The sequence below is a fragment of the Lepidothrix coronata genome, unplaced genomic scaffold, assembly GCF_001604755.1.
Source record: "Lepidothrix coronata isolate B3197 unplaced genomic scaffold, Lepidothrix_coronata-1.0 Scaffold374, whole genome shotgun sequence".
Taxonomy (NCBI): Eukaryota; Metazoa; Chordata; class Aves; order Passeriformes; family Pipridae; genus Lepidothrix; species Lepidothrix coronata.
This window is the reverse complement of record NW_016690554.1, coordinates 138,576-153,860: the sequence shown is the minus strand read 5'-3', so window position 1 is coordinate 153,860 and position 15,285 is coordinate 138,576. Positions and strand designations below refer to the sequence as shown.

The following is a 15,285-nucleotide window of genomic DNA, read 5'->3' as shown; positions in this document are numbered from 1 at the left end:
TCCAACCCGGCCTTGACACTTCCAGGGATCCAGGGGCAGCCACAGCTTCTCTGGGCAACCTGTGCCAGGGCCTCCCCACACTCCCAGGGAAGAATTTCTTCCTAATATCCAGCCTAAATTTCTCCTCTTTCAATTTGTATCCATTACTCATCGTTCTGTCGCTCCAGTTCCTGATGAATAGTCCCTCTCCAGCTCTCCTGGAGCCCCTTCAGATCCTGGAAGGTGCTCTGAGACCTCCACATAACCTTCTCTTCTCCAGGCTGAGCAGCCGCAGCTCTCTCAGCCTGTCTCCATAGGGAAGGTTTATCCAGAGCTGTATCTACCTCTGGGTTTCTCCTGGCTCAAAAGCAAGGCTTGGAGGGCAGTATTATTTAAAGACTCACCAGCTCTGCTCCATTTGGATGGAGAGGAAGGATTGGGGGACAGCTGGATTCTCTGAGGGCAAGGGGCCTGGAGAACCAAGATGTGCTCCCAGCAGCACCGGCCCAAGGCTGCCTGGACAGAGGTGGGACACAGAGGGCCTGGGCGGGTGGCTGAGCACTCCCAGGGCCAGGTGAGCTTGGAAACAGCTTTTACATGCTGGCTGCAGCACTGGATTTGCATCTCAGGCACACCCAGAGGAGATTCCTGCTTGCTTTCATCCAAGCTTTACAGCAGAAACACACTCAACTTCCAGCCTTCTCCAAGTCTATTCCAGATGCTGAAGCATCACAAACTTATTGGAGCCACCTCTCCCAACCTCCACCCTTAGAGCAATTGGCTTTTGTAGGGCGAGCAAGCCTGGGACCTGCACAGACCTGGGTCTTAAATACCATTAAAACAGTGAAAATGCTTGTTTTGAGGGTGTTGGACAGCTCCAAGAGCTGAGGCCTCTGCTCCAAGTCTCTCCCACATCAGGACAGAGGTCCCAGGTGTCTTCATTGTCATCTCCAGGGTGACATGAGCAGAACCACACAGATCCTTCTCTTACCAACTGGTCTCAGCAAGGTGACTTCATCTCCCCAGACCAACTTCTCAGCTGGGGGATCACTTGCAGCCAGGGGGTTTGGTTGCTTGCTCCGTGGTTTGGCTCCACATGGATACAAGGCAAGGAAAGGGTTCTTGGATCCTGGAGGGTTTCTCCCAGAGATAATCCAGCTCATCAGGTCCAAAGCTATGGGACTGGAACACAACAGAAGGGGCTGAGCTAAAACCTCCTAAGCAAAAAGAAAAGCTGGAATAAACTAAACTAAGTCATCTTATTTGAGAAACCAAGGTGGAAGCTGAGAGTGCGGATGAGCCTGAGCTGCAGAAGGGGCTGGGGGGCAGGAGGGATGGAGAAGAGGAGATGGGGTTGGTGCCTCCAGCCTCTCCTACTCTAGGAAAGCACAGAAGCCAGCAGATGAAGCAGAAACACACTTGGGGGAGTTATTTTGTTTAACTCTGCCTAGTTCTTGGGTTTCTTAATGGAAAAACCTTCTCATTGGAAGCTTCTGCAAAGCCACCACATCTGGCTGCAGGACATCAAGTTAAGCCATGTGAGAACATGCCAAGGTCTGCTGAGTCCTAAGCCCACACTCAGCCCCAATCGGGCCAATAAATGACCCAAAAACCCCACCAAATCTTACAGTCAAACCTTGCCTCCTGCTACAGAGCTGCTGCTGGTGGAGCCATTTGGATCCCCCACACCAGCTCTCAGAGCTGATTTTATTTTAAATAGGTTTCTTTAATTTCTTCCAGTGGCTTCTCATTAAAATTCCTGTGCTGAGATCAAAGGCAATGGCTGGACTCACCTGGCATCCTGGGATAACAATCTGCCAGCACCAACAGGAGTTCACCTGACAGACAGGGATTTCTTGAACACTCAAAATCTGTGGTTCAGAGATCATCTGCACTAAAAGCCACATGTTGTGCTGAAAAAATACACCTGGTGTGTGGTACAAACACACCAAGGGCTGTTTCCCAAGGGCTGTGTGAACACCCTTCGCGTGCCAGGTGAGGGCTTTAACACTGGCACTTGGATTGGTGTGTGGAGTGTGTATCTGATGTTTTCCAAGAGAAATACTTGGGAGTTGGCACTGTGGAGCTTTGGGACTGGCCTGCAGAAGGTGGACAAATCCCCCTGGCCCAAGTGCACAGATCTATCTGTGAGGAATGTACTCCCCCAACACGAGCTTGGTGCACTCCTACCACTCCTGTCACAAGGACTACTTCTCCTCATTTTTTTTTAATCTTCCTTTTCTTCAAAATGATTCATATCCATCAGCTACCGCAAAAATGTTACTCCTCAATGCCCTCACAGGAATTCCACTGTTTTGGCAGTACTTCCACTCGCTTCTGAAAAGCACCCGCTGACCTTGCCATGCAGGTAGTTTAGAGCACACCACACACGTGTCTTTCCAGGCAAAATAGCTGAAAGCCTTCTCAGATCCCAGTGCAAAGGTTGTTGAACCCTCTGGGGTGGGGTGATGATTCCCAGTGTCAAACAAATAACTCAAGAAAACAAGGTCACCTCCAGAGGAAACGAACGGAACCATTTGCACTCACACCATGTCAGCCTTGCCCTTCGCTGAAAATCTGGAGACAGTTACAGTGGGAAACAAAGGACAACCTGAGCCTGAGGCTGGCCAAGACAAGCACTTTGATCCTCCAAGGTGTGTCCCTTGAGTTCCACAGAAATATCCTGCAGCAGCCGTTCTCTGAGCGCTGCTTTCCAGCTGCCCTTCATATCCCTGATTTAGCATCTCCACAGCTCTCAACCCATCACTGATGAACCACTGTTGGCTCTCAGCTTTCTCTTCTCTCTGTGATTTGATCCTATTCTTCACTTCAGAGCCCTTCTCCATCTGAAGTCCTCCCAACAAGTCTGACCTCTGCCCTCAAAGGGAATCCCATCCCACCCTGCCCTTCAGGGGTCTTCCCAGCTAAGCCACCCAACTGAACACTCAACACCTCTTGCCTTTTACATCTTCTTTGCCTAGTTTTCACCTCTGGCATCACCCTCCACAGAAAAAAAATCCTGGAAACCACAGTCTTCCCCATTTCTTCTCTCCTGTAACCACAGCTTTCTGTTCTTTCATCTCCTTGACTCACCTACCAGCCATGCTCCATCCAGCTCTCCCCAGGGTCTCACTGAGACTTTGCTGTGTGCTCCAAGACTAGAAGTTACTGATGATATTCTCCTTCCAGGAAGTCTGCCTTGCTTATCTTCTACACCCAAGTGACCTGCTCCTCAAGAGCTCCCCTAGAAGGCCGTAGAGCTAAGATACAACACATGCAGCACTGCAGATAAACACCAGCAGGAAAGCTATTTGCAATCTCAGGTACAATAAATTCCTGCAAGGAATCTACTCAGGGTAGCTCTCCTATCAGAATGCCTACCACAGAATCACGGAATCATTAAAGGTTGGAAAAGACCTCCAAGATCATCAAGTCCAACCTTTGAACAAACACCACTAAAACAGAGCACTAAAGGCCACGTTTACTTGTTTATTCACCACTTCTGGGGATGGTGACTCCCCACTGCCCTGGGCAGCCTGATCCCTGCAGGTGAAGCCAGTTTGAAGGACAGTAAAATTTCCAAAATGAATAGTTGTATCTGTACCTCAACCCACACTAGAGCACCTGCCAGTCTCTGCTGAGGGGAGTAGATGAGAAGCATCCTAGGGAAGGGAAAGCTGATGCAGTTTGCCATTCCCCCAGCTCCTGCTGACTGGGCAGAGCAGGTTCAGATGCAGCACATCCCTAAACCTCCTCCAGGCCACAGTGGTCAGGTGTCACTTCTGACACCTGTGGGATGTGAGCAGATCTTGCCAGATACACACCTTGGATGCACGTGACTCCACCCTACAGAGCACATACAATGGGTGTATCATTTTCACCCCAGGCTGTTTTCCAATCCCAAGTAACTCTCAGAGCAGCAGATCCCACCTGGATGTCAGTAACTCTTCCGCTGGCAGCTTCAACAACCACATCACTGTCAACAAAGTCCTGCCAGTGGGCAGTTCCCCAGCTCAGAAAGGGAAGAGACCACAGACACCCACCCAGGCAAAGCCCTGCTGCTTCCCCACATGACTCTAGACTAAACAAAACCAGTTTTAGATCAGTCAGGCAAGCACAGCCCAACACAACATGCCCAAACCTGAGCCAGCAGGAAAATTTTCTTTCAGGATAAAGCAAGATTTGGTTCACTGGCCACAGGTAACCGACCCTGAAGTGCAGATGGGAAAGCTGCGGCATCTGGAGGGATAAAGAGCACTCAAAGCTCTGCCCCATGTGACACTAATTAGGGAGGATTAATTTTCTTCAGCAAGGTTCAGAACTCTGGAAAGAAGAAAAGCTGCACATCTGCGTGACACGGCCAAATCCAGCTGCTCCCACTGGCACACCAGGCTCCTGGAACGCTCCGATGGCTCCGGAGCCTGTCAGGGCAGTGCTCCCACCGCTGCAGTTGCACAAACACTTGAGGCTGTGGGTGCTGAACTCTGCACATGGGGAGAGACAAAAGGCAATTCTCCATGTCCCACGGTGTGCTGAAGCACAACCTGCCCTGTGGTGCCACCAGGCAGAGGATGGAACCTACAGCTCACCTGGAGAGCTGGGAGCTGTTCTGCAACTAACTCTGTTATATGCAGGATATGAAAGCTACTGAGGCTGAACGTAGCACACATTTTCCTGAAAAACCATGTTCAGTCCTCTTAAGCAGTGTTCAACTCCAAACAAGCCGGGGTGGAACCCTTCCTTGGGTTAAGGAAGGCAGCAGGACAATACCTGAAGTCCCAGGGACCAGTTCCACAGGGAGAGAGGCAGGTAATCCACCTTCCCTTCCTGCCAACTCCAGCCCAACCACCGTCAACCTGCACGTTCCACACACAGGGCGAGGTGAGGGACCAAGCTTTCACGTTAGGTGTAATAGAAAAACGTTCTTTACTCTGCAAGTTGTCTTTACAAATATATATTTATATATTTAAGCCCATTTCAGGCCATAAAAGCCCATTAAAAAAACAACCAGTACCTTTTTGAACAAGAGAAACTGCGAGGCAGAAGTCTGAGGGGACAGACTCCCACCCAGGGGCTGCTCTGGCGCTTCTCTGAAAGCCCTTAGTTAGCGCATAAAACCACCTCCAAAATCCTCTGATCTGAAAAGGAGGGCACCATTCTTACCCCCCTTCACTGCTCTCTGTATGAGGTAAACTGGAATCACTTTTACATCATTGCTTTAAAAAGGAGATGTTGTATCCTGAAGACCAGCTGTTCCAAGGAACATTTGTGAATGGGTTAAAAAGGGTTCAGATGCCGCGTGTGGATCCAACCACAATGTGCTGTTGTCTCAAAATAGAAGAAGTTGATACTAAAAAGCTATTCCAGATACATACAAGTACAAACATTGGAGCTGGTCAGAAAGATTCAGTTTCAACGTTTTGTTTTTTTTTTAAAAGCAGGGAAAATTTTCTGCAGTGTGGCTTTTCATTTCCCCTCTCCTCACTTTTCTACCAGTCCCATAAACGTTCCGAAAAAAATTCACGTGTCTGCTGTCAGAGTGCAAAGTCCATCCAAATCTCGTGTTTCAGTTCACTATCACTACACTTAACAAATCCTGATGGCAAACCAAAAGGTCTCGATTTAACTTAGCAAAAGTGATACCTAGAAAATATTCAACACCAAGAGGTCTTACAAAAAAAAACTTGAGACTACTAAGGCAATCTAAGGCACAGTGTTTTGGAAGAAGTGCTTTCTCCCTTTGGTGTTGCTTTATACACATCACGTGTGCGAGTCCGAGGGATGCATGGAGCTGCAGATGGATGCCATGCCTTCTCCCAAGCAGGGAATCCCATCTTCTGCTGCAGTTTCAGACGTAGGCTCCCAATGCTGCGTGAAATTCAGTTAGACATTGCACCAGCTGCTGAAACTTGGGTCTTTCTTCGGGATCTAGGGCCCAACAGCAGGCCATCACTGCAAACCTGCAAGACAGAGGCACATGGAGACAGGAGGAGAACGTCAGCCAGGTGACCACAGCCCCAGCCAGAAGGGGAAAAACAGCCTTTGCCACTGGGAAACCTGCTGATCAAGCAGAGAGAGACCAGGAACACTGGATCTTATAGTACATGATGCTGAACAGCTCCTTCAGAGGACAGCCACCTGGAATGATCAGCATATGGGCTGGGACTAGAGGTGCTGGCTTGATTTAGGATATGAGCCTGTGGCAATCCAGGAGGGAGCAATACACGGTCACTAGAAATTGCTCAACTGCTTAAAAGCATGGAATTATGGAACGGTTTGGGTTGGAAGGGACATTAAATCTCATCCAGTTCCACCCCCTGCCATGGGCAGGGACACCTTCCACTAGCCCAGGTTGCTCCAAGCCCCATCCAACCTGGCCTTGGACACTTCCAGGGATCCAGGGGCAGCCACAGCTTCTCTGGGCAACCTGTGCCAGGGCCTCCCCACCCTCACCGGGAAGGATTTCTTCCCAATATCCCATCTAACCCTGCCCTCTGGCAGTGGGTAGCCATTTCCCCTTGGCCTGTCCCTGCAGGCCCTTGTCTAGAGTCCCTCTCCAGCTCTCCTGGAGCCCCTTTAGGCACTGGAAAGGGGCTCTCAGGTCTCCCTGGATCCTTCTCTCCTCCAGGTGAAGACCCCCAGCTCTCCCAGCCTGGCTCCAGAGCAGAGAGGCTCCAGCCCTTGGAGTATCTCCATGGCATCCTCTGGACTCACTGCAGCCTTCTGGCTCACTTCCATGGCCTTCTTCTGTTGGAGGCCCCGGAGCTGGAAGCAGCAGCGCACACAAGGAGCACCCACCCCAAGGTTTGTCTGACAGGCAGAACAAAAGGGCGGGGGAAGAAGGCAAACCCGGCTCTTTCTCTGACAAGCCTGGCTTAACGTGCCGATCAAAAAGCTTCATGCTCATCAGACCCTTCATGCTCTGCCCCCAGCCCGCACTCACAGCTCGTCAGGGCAGTTGATGGGCTGCGCGATGCGATAGCCGTCCTTGAGGTACGCGCCCATCTCGAAGGGGTCGATGTCCACGTACGGCGTCTGGCCCAGGGTCATCAGCTCCCACAGCGTCACTCCGAAGGCCCACTGCGAAGGAACAGTGCAGGGGTTAACAAACCAGGCTGAACCTTGGCAGCTCCTCCAGGCACTGCACAGAATCAGTCAGAAATAAGAGCAGGCACAGAAGGAAAGCTTTATGTAAATTCCATATATAACCACGTGGCAACACGTTGTCTTGAACGGGGCTAATTAAGAATCCCAGAACTGGTGTTAAGTTGCCCAGAGAAGCTGTGGCTGCCCCATCCCTTGAAGAGTCCAAGGCCAGGTTGAACAGGGCTTGGAGCAACCTGGGCTAGTGGAAGGTGTCCCTGCCCATGGGTGGTGGAAGTGGATGAGCTTTAAGGTCCCTTCCAGCCCAAATCATTCCATGATTCTATGAAGTTGAACTGAAGTCAAAATCTTAGTGCACTAAGATATCAATGCTAAAAATCATGTGTTTACTGCATTTTTTATTATTACACTTCAGAACATTTAAATCTAAAGGATACTGAACACTGAATCAATGTTTAACATAAAATTGGTATTTTTTTCTACATTTCAGTTCTTCAAAATGCCTCAAAAATCATCAAAAAAGGTCTGTGAAATTCAAGGGGTCAGAAGGGCAGACTGAATGAGACCATCGTTCTTTTGAATCCAAGTCATCTGTATATTTGGAGGGTATGCTCACAATTAGGACTCAGGAGAAAAAAATAAGGATTCCATTCCCAGTAAACCTGACAGCTGGATCAGCATTCAACACATCCAGCTGACACTCCTTGCCAGGAGGAGCTTAGAAGGATGAAAAGTCCATCCATCAATCCACACACAAGCAGAGTACAAGGAAAATGATTTATGAGCTGGTATCCAGAGACCCAGGAGACCAGAGATGGAGCTGATACTGCACACTGGTGACTCACTGCTCAGGTCACACGTGCTGCAAGCATCATGATTTATTAAAAAAGGGCAGAATTCTGCAAGGCTCACAAGATTCTTGTTTTAATCAAGAGAAATCCCACCACTCCCCTTGATCAAAGCCTTAAGAAAGGGATGTTTTTGGATGGGAAGGTCTGGGAATGGCAGAGGCACAGACACAGCTCTGAACAGCCACCAAAGGAAATAAAATCCCTTTTTTAAAGTTAAGAAATGAGGGACAAGTGGTGGTCACGAACGTGAGATGAAGGGTGAGTCAAGCAAAACCACTCAGAGAATGCCCCTCCTGTAATTCCATAAGGAACTGCCTAAAAATGGCACGAAGAGATTCAAGAGCTCCGTGTCCAAGAGTGGGAAAACCACGGAATCACAGTTCAGCAGGAATAGTGGTTTGTTTTGCTACGCTCTGGCTGCCTGATAGAGCTGCTGGCTGGGGAGGAACACATTACTGGGAAGGTTTCAAGCCAGCAAAACCATTTGGAAGAAAGTCATCCAAAAAGCAAGGCTGGAACATCTCGGCAGACACCACCCACACTGTTTGTACCACATGTCATCACCCATTTACCTCTTACATGCAGGGGGATCACTGGATTTGTTCCTTGCAAGCAGACAAAAACACATGACATCAGATTTCTGTGAACAGCATCCAGGTAGATGCAAAGCTGATATTTAGGGCAGATGGTATTTTCTAAACACGCAGAAAAACTGCCCGTTTTTGAACTCTACAACTCTCAGCTGGCCACATCTCTGCAGTTAAAACTATGTATTAGAAGGGGAGTGGCATTTATCCCCATGTAAGGGAAAAAGGAGTTGTGTTAAAATGGGAGGAACAGATGCTGAATTGCACTGTTTATGATACTGAGGTTCCTTCATCCGAATAGAATTCCACATCTCACTGCCACCATTACATAAGCTTTCATTTCCAAGTCCAGTCTTCAAAAACAGGGCTTTTGTGTTCCAGAGTTAAAATAATAATAATAAAAAAAAAAAGTAAATCAACATTTGCTCCAGCCCAATTAACACTCTAAAAACATGCTCTTACAGGCAGCTCCGATTTCCTCTTCTGTCTTCAAGTTTGGTACAACACAAACCCCGTACGCATGTTCCAATGAATACAGAAGTACTTGTGGAGCAGAGCTGGCACCTTCCCTTCCTTCCTCGTTTTTCTTGTTGTTTATGTGGGTTTGAGCACTAATACAGAGACCACGAGGGGAAAAAAACCAACCAGAACTTCTCAGACGTTTTCCAAACCAGACCAGAGCGCTGCGCCAGACAGGATGCACCCAAGGGTGCTGAGGGAGCGGGCTGAGCTCAGTGCAGTGCTGCTCCTACCATCTTTGAAAGGTCACCTCAACCAGGGCAGGTTCTTGACAAGTGGAATAAAGACACCCTCGGGAAGAGATGGGAGCCAGGGAACTACAGGCCAGACAGCCTAACATCAGCTCCTGTGTATGTTTGGAGCACGTTATCCTGAAGTCACTTCTATGCATATGAACCATAAAGGAGTGTGGGAAGAGTCAGCATGGATTTATGAGGGCTGTGGATTTATTTTAAGCTGTGCCTGACTAGTTCTCTGCTGAGCAGACAGTGTGTCAGTGGACACAGGGTGAGCCAAGGATGCCCACTTTGACTTCCAGAGGGTGTTTGGGCACTGACCAGGCTCCCCAGGGCAGTGGGCACGGCCCCAAGGCTGCCAGAACTCAGGGATTGTTTGGACAACGCTCTGAAGGACAGGGTGGGATTGCTGGGGTGTCCTGTGCGGGGCCAGAAGCTGGACTGGATGATCCTTGTGAATTTAACTGTCTTTCCTGCCAACACTTCCAAGGGAACAGGATGTAATGGGCAATTTTTCTGTGCACAAGGGTCTGACTGCTCTCAGAACCATCTGCCACAAGCAGCAGATGCAGGGAGCAGGAGCAGACACTGCTCTAAACAAGCCACCATTATCTATTCAGTGCCATGGATCCACTGCCATGGAGCCACAGTTCAGGGGTCTCCAGCATAACAAAGATGTGGAGCTGCTGGAGTGAGTCCAGAGGAAGCCACAGAGATGCTCTGAGGGCTGGAGCCTCTCTGCTCTGGAGCCAGGCTGGGAGAGCTGGGGGGGTTCACCTGGAGGAGAGAAGGATCCAGAGATCTGAGAGCCCTTTCCAGTGCCTAAAGGGGCTCCAGGAGAGCTGGAGAGGGACTCTAGACAAGGGCCTGCAGGGACAGGCCAAGGGGAAATGGCTTCCTACTGCCAGAGGGCAGGGTTAGATGGGATATTGGGAAGAAATCCTTCCCGGTGAGGGTGGGGAGGCCCTGGCACAGGTTGTCCAGAAAAGCTGTGGCTGCCCCTGGATCCCTGGAAGTGTCCAAGGCCAAGATGGACGGGGCTTGGAGCAACCTGGGCTAGTGGAAGGTGTCCCTGCCCATGGCAGGGGGTGGAACTGGATGAACTTTAACGTGCCCTCCAACCCAAACCATCCCGTGATTCTGTGATTCTCCAATGGCTGAAAAAAGGGAAAAATGTCAATAAACTACATTAACAAAATGGAAGAGGAGGGAAAAAACTCACCACATCACTAGCACTGGAAAATTCATTGTTCACCAGGCTTTCCAGAGCCATCCACCGAACTGGCCTGTTCTCATTATCCCCCAGGCAATGGTAATCCATGGGAAACAGGTCCCGGGACAGCGCATTGTCCGTGATCTTCACCTGAAGTGCATCGTCAATGCTAGTTCAGAGAGAACAGGAGCACTCAGCAAACCTGGAGTCATAGCTTTACAGCACATATTTCTGCTCAGCCTTAAGTTTCAGACTCAGGATTTAACTGGGGAATGCTAATCCACATTTCAAGGCATTCATTCTCCTGCACCAGGACACGCTTATTCCGTGATTAGCAAATATTACCACAGAACCTATTTGTTCTGTGCCAACAGATAAGCACCAGGGAAATCAGCAGGCTTGATTAAATAAAATCAAACATTTACAAGTGAAAAAAAATACACTTAAAGCCAACAAGGAACTCCCTTAAACTATTCCTGCTCCCTTGGAGATCCCCTACCAGAGCAATTAAACACCTTTCAGCACTTCTGTGGTAATAATGGGGCAAGGATTAAAGCAAAGAAAGATCCTGTAATATCTTCTAGCAACCAATATTTTTTGTGGCCTAAAAGTGTGTCTCCAATCAAGCAATTTGGTAAGATATTATTTATTCCACTCAACAAGAGAGATTGATGCTTGTCAGAAATAGGACACCAAGGGAAACTTACTTTTAATTAAGAAAAGATGACTCAAAATAACACAGAGAAATTGCCCCCTCTGGGATGTAATTCAGACTGTCTGAATTTACAGAAGTGTGTAATACAGTTCAATGTTCTCATAAACAGCTGATCTCAGAATATGGGAAAGATGCTGGCTTCAACATCTCATGACAAAAATACAGAAGTAACACTGGGTTGGGGGAGACAGTAACAAATCGGTGTTTGTTATCTGCTCATCTTGTCAATTATTTACTTTAATGAGAAAAAAATAAACAAAAATGCTCAATTTGTGTGTTTCCCCCTTCACAGTCTCTGATACCTTCTTATTTATCCCATTTCTATGCATTTTCAGGCCAGTTCATTATCCTCAAAATTTACAGCCCAGGGAATTTCCATATCTAATTATTGTTAAGAGTTCAGAGAAATTCCTAGAAGACTTATCTATAAACAAACTTAATCCAAAGGGCAATTTCCCAGTGATTAGAGAGCTCTGACTTGTGCAATCCTCCTGTCCACTGGAATTGGACCTGACTGTGCCATGGACACACGAGACCAAAAGTATTTTGTCCCTTACACTTGCCAACACCACTGCAACCCTGGCTCCCTTCCCAAAATTAGGACATGGATCTGACATACTTGGTACCAACTTCTCCCAGCCTTTCACCACACAGGAGCAGACCTGGGGATTGAAGGAGGGGCAGGGGGAACAAAGCCCTTCCAGGGATCCCAGCCACTGGCATCTCCTTCTCTTTCCAACACTAAAGCTCCAGGGGATTCCCTGATGTTTGTGATCTTTGCTCCCTGTGGTAGCACTTCTTCCTCAACGTGTTCACCAGTAAGGAAAAGCAATAGGAATTAGGAACAGAATCTCCCAAGAAGTCCATCCCACTGAGCATCCCTAGGGAGCACAAGAGCAGGTAGAGGGTGAGCAGAGATCATGTGAGGGATTTGGTTCATAGAAAGCCACCAAGCACCTCCATCTCTACATTTTGAGGGTGTATTCCAGCCAGAAGATGGTCTCAAACCCTACTCTGGCATTTCTACCATTCCAAAGCTCATTTATATTCATCCATCACTTGGGAACTAAAAAAATCTGCCAATGACCAAAGCCATGAAGCCATTACCTAAGGGGAAAAAACCAAGAAAAACAACTTTGTACAAAAATCCATCACCGATAAATTGTTGGAGAGATTCCAAGTTCTTATTAAAGCTGAAGGGAAGCTTTAATTCTTTTCAAGACTTAAAAAAAAAAAAAAGTGATAGACAAACCCAGCAGAAGTATTTACAGTGGGGATGTTTTGCTTCCTTTAAAACCTGGTCCCCCCTGGGTTTGGAGGAAAACAGCTTCACTGACAAAACCAGTCACCTAAAACTCAGGCAAAAGCCCAGCGAGACACCTGGGAGCAGAGATCAGGGCCACTGGAAGAGCTCCAGCCCCAGAGGTGACAGTACTTACACACAGTTTCTAGCAGCCAGGTCTTTGTGGATGACCTCCCGTCTGGCCAAGTAGCTCATTCCACAGGCAATCTGGATGGCCATATGGACGAGGTCCTGCTGGGAAATGGCCTGCAAGAGCCCACAACAGCAATCACTGCCAGCCCAGTGCCTGCAGGGTCAGCGGGTGTGCTGCAGTGCCCCTCCCCTCCCCTGCAGTGCCTTCTAGTCCCTACAGACCCGAGGGACACTCAGGAAAACCCCTTATTCTAAATTTTCCCTCCTTTGTTTGACATTCCAAGGGCAAATGTTTCCAAGTTGCACCTGCTTTTCCTTTGATTAGAGGTGAACACAGGTAAAAGTGGTCGATTTTACCCTTCTTACCACACTTTTTTCACTTCATCTCCCTGAAAACCAGCTCATTTCCAGGCAGCACAAACAGTCCCAGTCCTTGTTGCTCTCTACTGCTGAAAACCAGTAGCCAATGCTGTTGCTCCAGCTCCCTTTGCAACTTCACAGTCCTACCTAAATTAAAATCTTACACATATTTATAGCTTGCCTTCCCTCCTCCACTTCTACAGTGTTTCAGGAACCTGAGGATGTGGGCAACACACTGAAGCTGCAAGACCAGGGTTAAAATAAACCAAATATTACATTAAAATGATAACAAAGTGGCTAGTTTGAAATTTGGTACGTAACAGGAAGAAATTCTCACCCTGGGATTTCATTTTGTGCCTGATTTAGTCTAAAGAATCCAAACCAAGGTGAAGTTGAAAACAAGGTAATTCTAACAAGAGGGATAGTTTTACTATATATACACATCCAGCACTAAAAGATAATTCAAATTATTAAAAACAAGCATATTTTCTTTCAGGAAATATATGCCACAGGTCCCATGGAAACACAGCAAAGTTATTAATGCTAAAGAGCACCCACAGCAATTAAAAAAAAAAAAATCAGAGATTGCTTCCCTTATCTAAAGTTCAATAAATCCAGTTATTTGACTAACAAAGAACTACAGTAATTAAAGGGAATGTTAATTACACCGAAACTAAAAATCGGGAAATCTGAAATTCCTCCAGACAGGATTTCCCCTAATTTAAATCCACAATCAGACACTGTTTTCTCTATTTTTTAGGATAATTTGAAGATGCACTGATATACCACTGATATACTAGTCAGAGGTCTCTCAGCCTCATGCTGATAAACACAGCCAGGAATGTTTTCCTAGTATGGATCAAGGCCAACACTTGCTGGGGAACCTCCTCTGCAGGTCACACCAATGCCACAACTATTCCTTTGAAGGCACAAACACGGGTGACAGACCAAATCCAGGCTTAATGGGCACGAATTCCCAGATTCCTGGGTGTACCTGAGGGTTGTTGGCCTCCACCAACTTGCACTGTCGCAGGAAGAGTTTAAGGTTCCCCCAGTTCATGTATGGCAGCAGCACCATTGGTTTCTCTCCCTCTTCTATACAGACATGGGTGATAGGCAGCAGATTCCTGCAAGACAAGAGAAATTCCTCATTTTATGGAACTGAAATCTGGTAAAAAATATTTCTGATCCCTGAACACAGTAACTGAAATTAATTCAATGTTGAAGAACAGCATTTAATCTTGTATTATGAACTTCTGAGCACAACATGTCCAAATAATTGAAGCCCTAGACATTACTCTTCTTAATAAATGCAATATTTGATTACTTTCCCATTAAGGAAGAACCCTCCAAATTTTTTCCATTTGGTCCAAAAGGGCTGAAATAAATTGCTGTGAATACAGGTAATCATTTGGACTCTGAAGTGATATATCCCCAGCTGGGAAGTGTATCATTCTAAAGGCAACTATAGACACAGAATATACAGTTCCCTTACAGTAGTTTAACCAAAAAAAAAGTCAAAACATCATGTTTGATCCACTGCAAAGTGACAGAACAGAAAAATGTAGTTTTGAATCAGCTAAGCATCAAATTGCATTCTAACTACACAAACAGTTTTAGAACCAGGGAATCATTTAAGTTAGAAAAGACCTTTAACCCAGTTCTGCCAAGGTCACCACTAAACCACTTTAAATGTCCCTTCCAACCCTCTTATGGCCCAGGTAACCCCCGTGCTGTGGTGTTTCTAAACATCTTCCTGTAGTATCATTCTATAAATATAAATAGATCAATATACAAATATATATAATAATATATAAATATCAATATGTACATTCATAGGAACTCGAACCAAACTGGACACAGTTTCAAATTTCCATCAATCACTTTTTTAAATACCTGTATTTCCTATTTAAAACTTGTTAGTAAAAGTCTCCAAAGAGATATGATGATTTTTAAAAGGGAATTTTGAAGTTTCTTGCTCTTACCTGAAGGCATCTGACAGTCAGGTGTCACACCCATGAGCTCTACAGACCCGTGAAGGTCCCAGCTTTATGGGCAGTGTAGAGAAGAAAAGTTTTTTGAACTTTTTAAAAATAGTTTGACTTACAAAAGGGAGGACAACAGCTCACTCTGAATGATGAGAGAGGAGGGCTGGGTCATTTTGGTTCAATTTTAAGTATGATTCCCCAAGAACCTGCTACTGCTCTTAATACAATCCTGGTTTTTAGGCAAGGCTGGGAGAGCTGTGGGTGTTCAGACTGGAGAAGAGAAGGATCCAGGGAGACC

The 15,285-nt window shown here is 46.9% G+C and overlaps 1 protein-coding gene across 1 annotated transcript in view; it reads right to left on the bottom strand.

Moving 5' to 3' along the window:
* Positions 1 to 4,888: 4,888 nt before the first annotated feature.
* RYK (receptor-like tyrosine kinase) overlaps positions 4,889 to 15,285 on the bottom strand; it is a 50,183-nt gene continuing 39,786 nt past the window's right edge. Inside the window, exons 11-15 of the mRNA XM_017839099.1 lie at positions 13,994 to 14,126; positions 12,644 to 12,753; positions 10,499 to 10,658; positions 6,923 to 7,059; positions 4,889 to 5,939 (exon numbers count right to left, since the gene is read on the bottom strand). Coding sequence (XP_017694588.1) covers positions 5,828 to 5,939; positions 6,923 to 7,059; positions 10,499 to 10,658; positions 12,644 to 12,753; positions 13,994 to 14,126 — 652 coding nt within the window. The 3' untranslated portion in view covers positions 4,889 to 5,827. The remainder of the gene's footprint in view (positions 5,940 to 6,922; positions 7,060 to 10,498; positions 10,659 to 12,643; positions 12,754 to 13,993; positions 14,127 to 15,285) is intronic.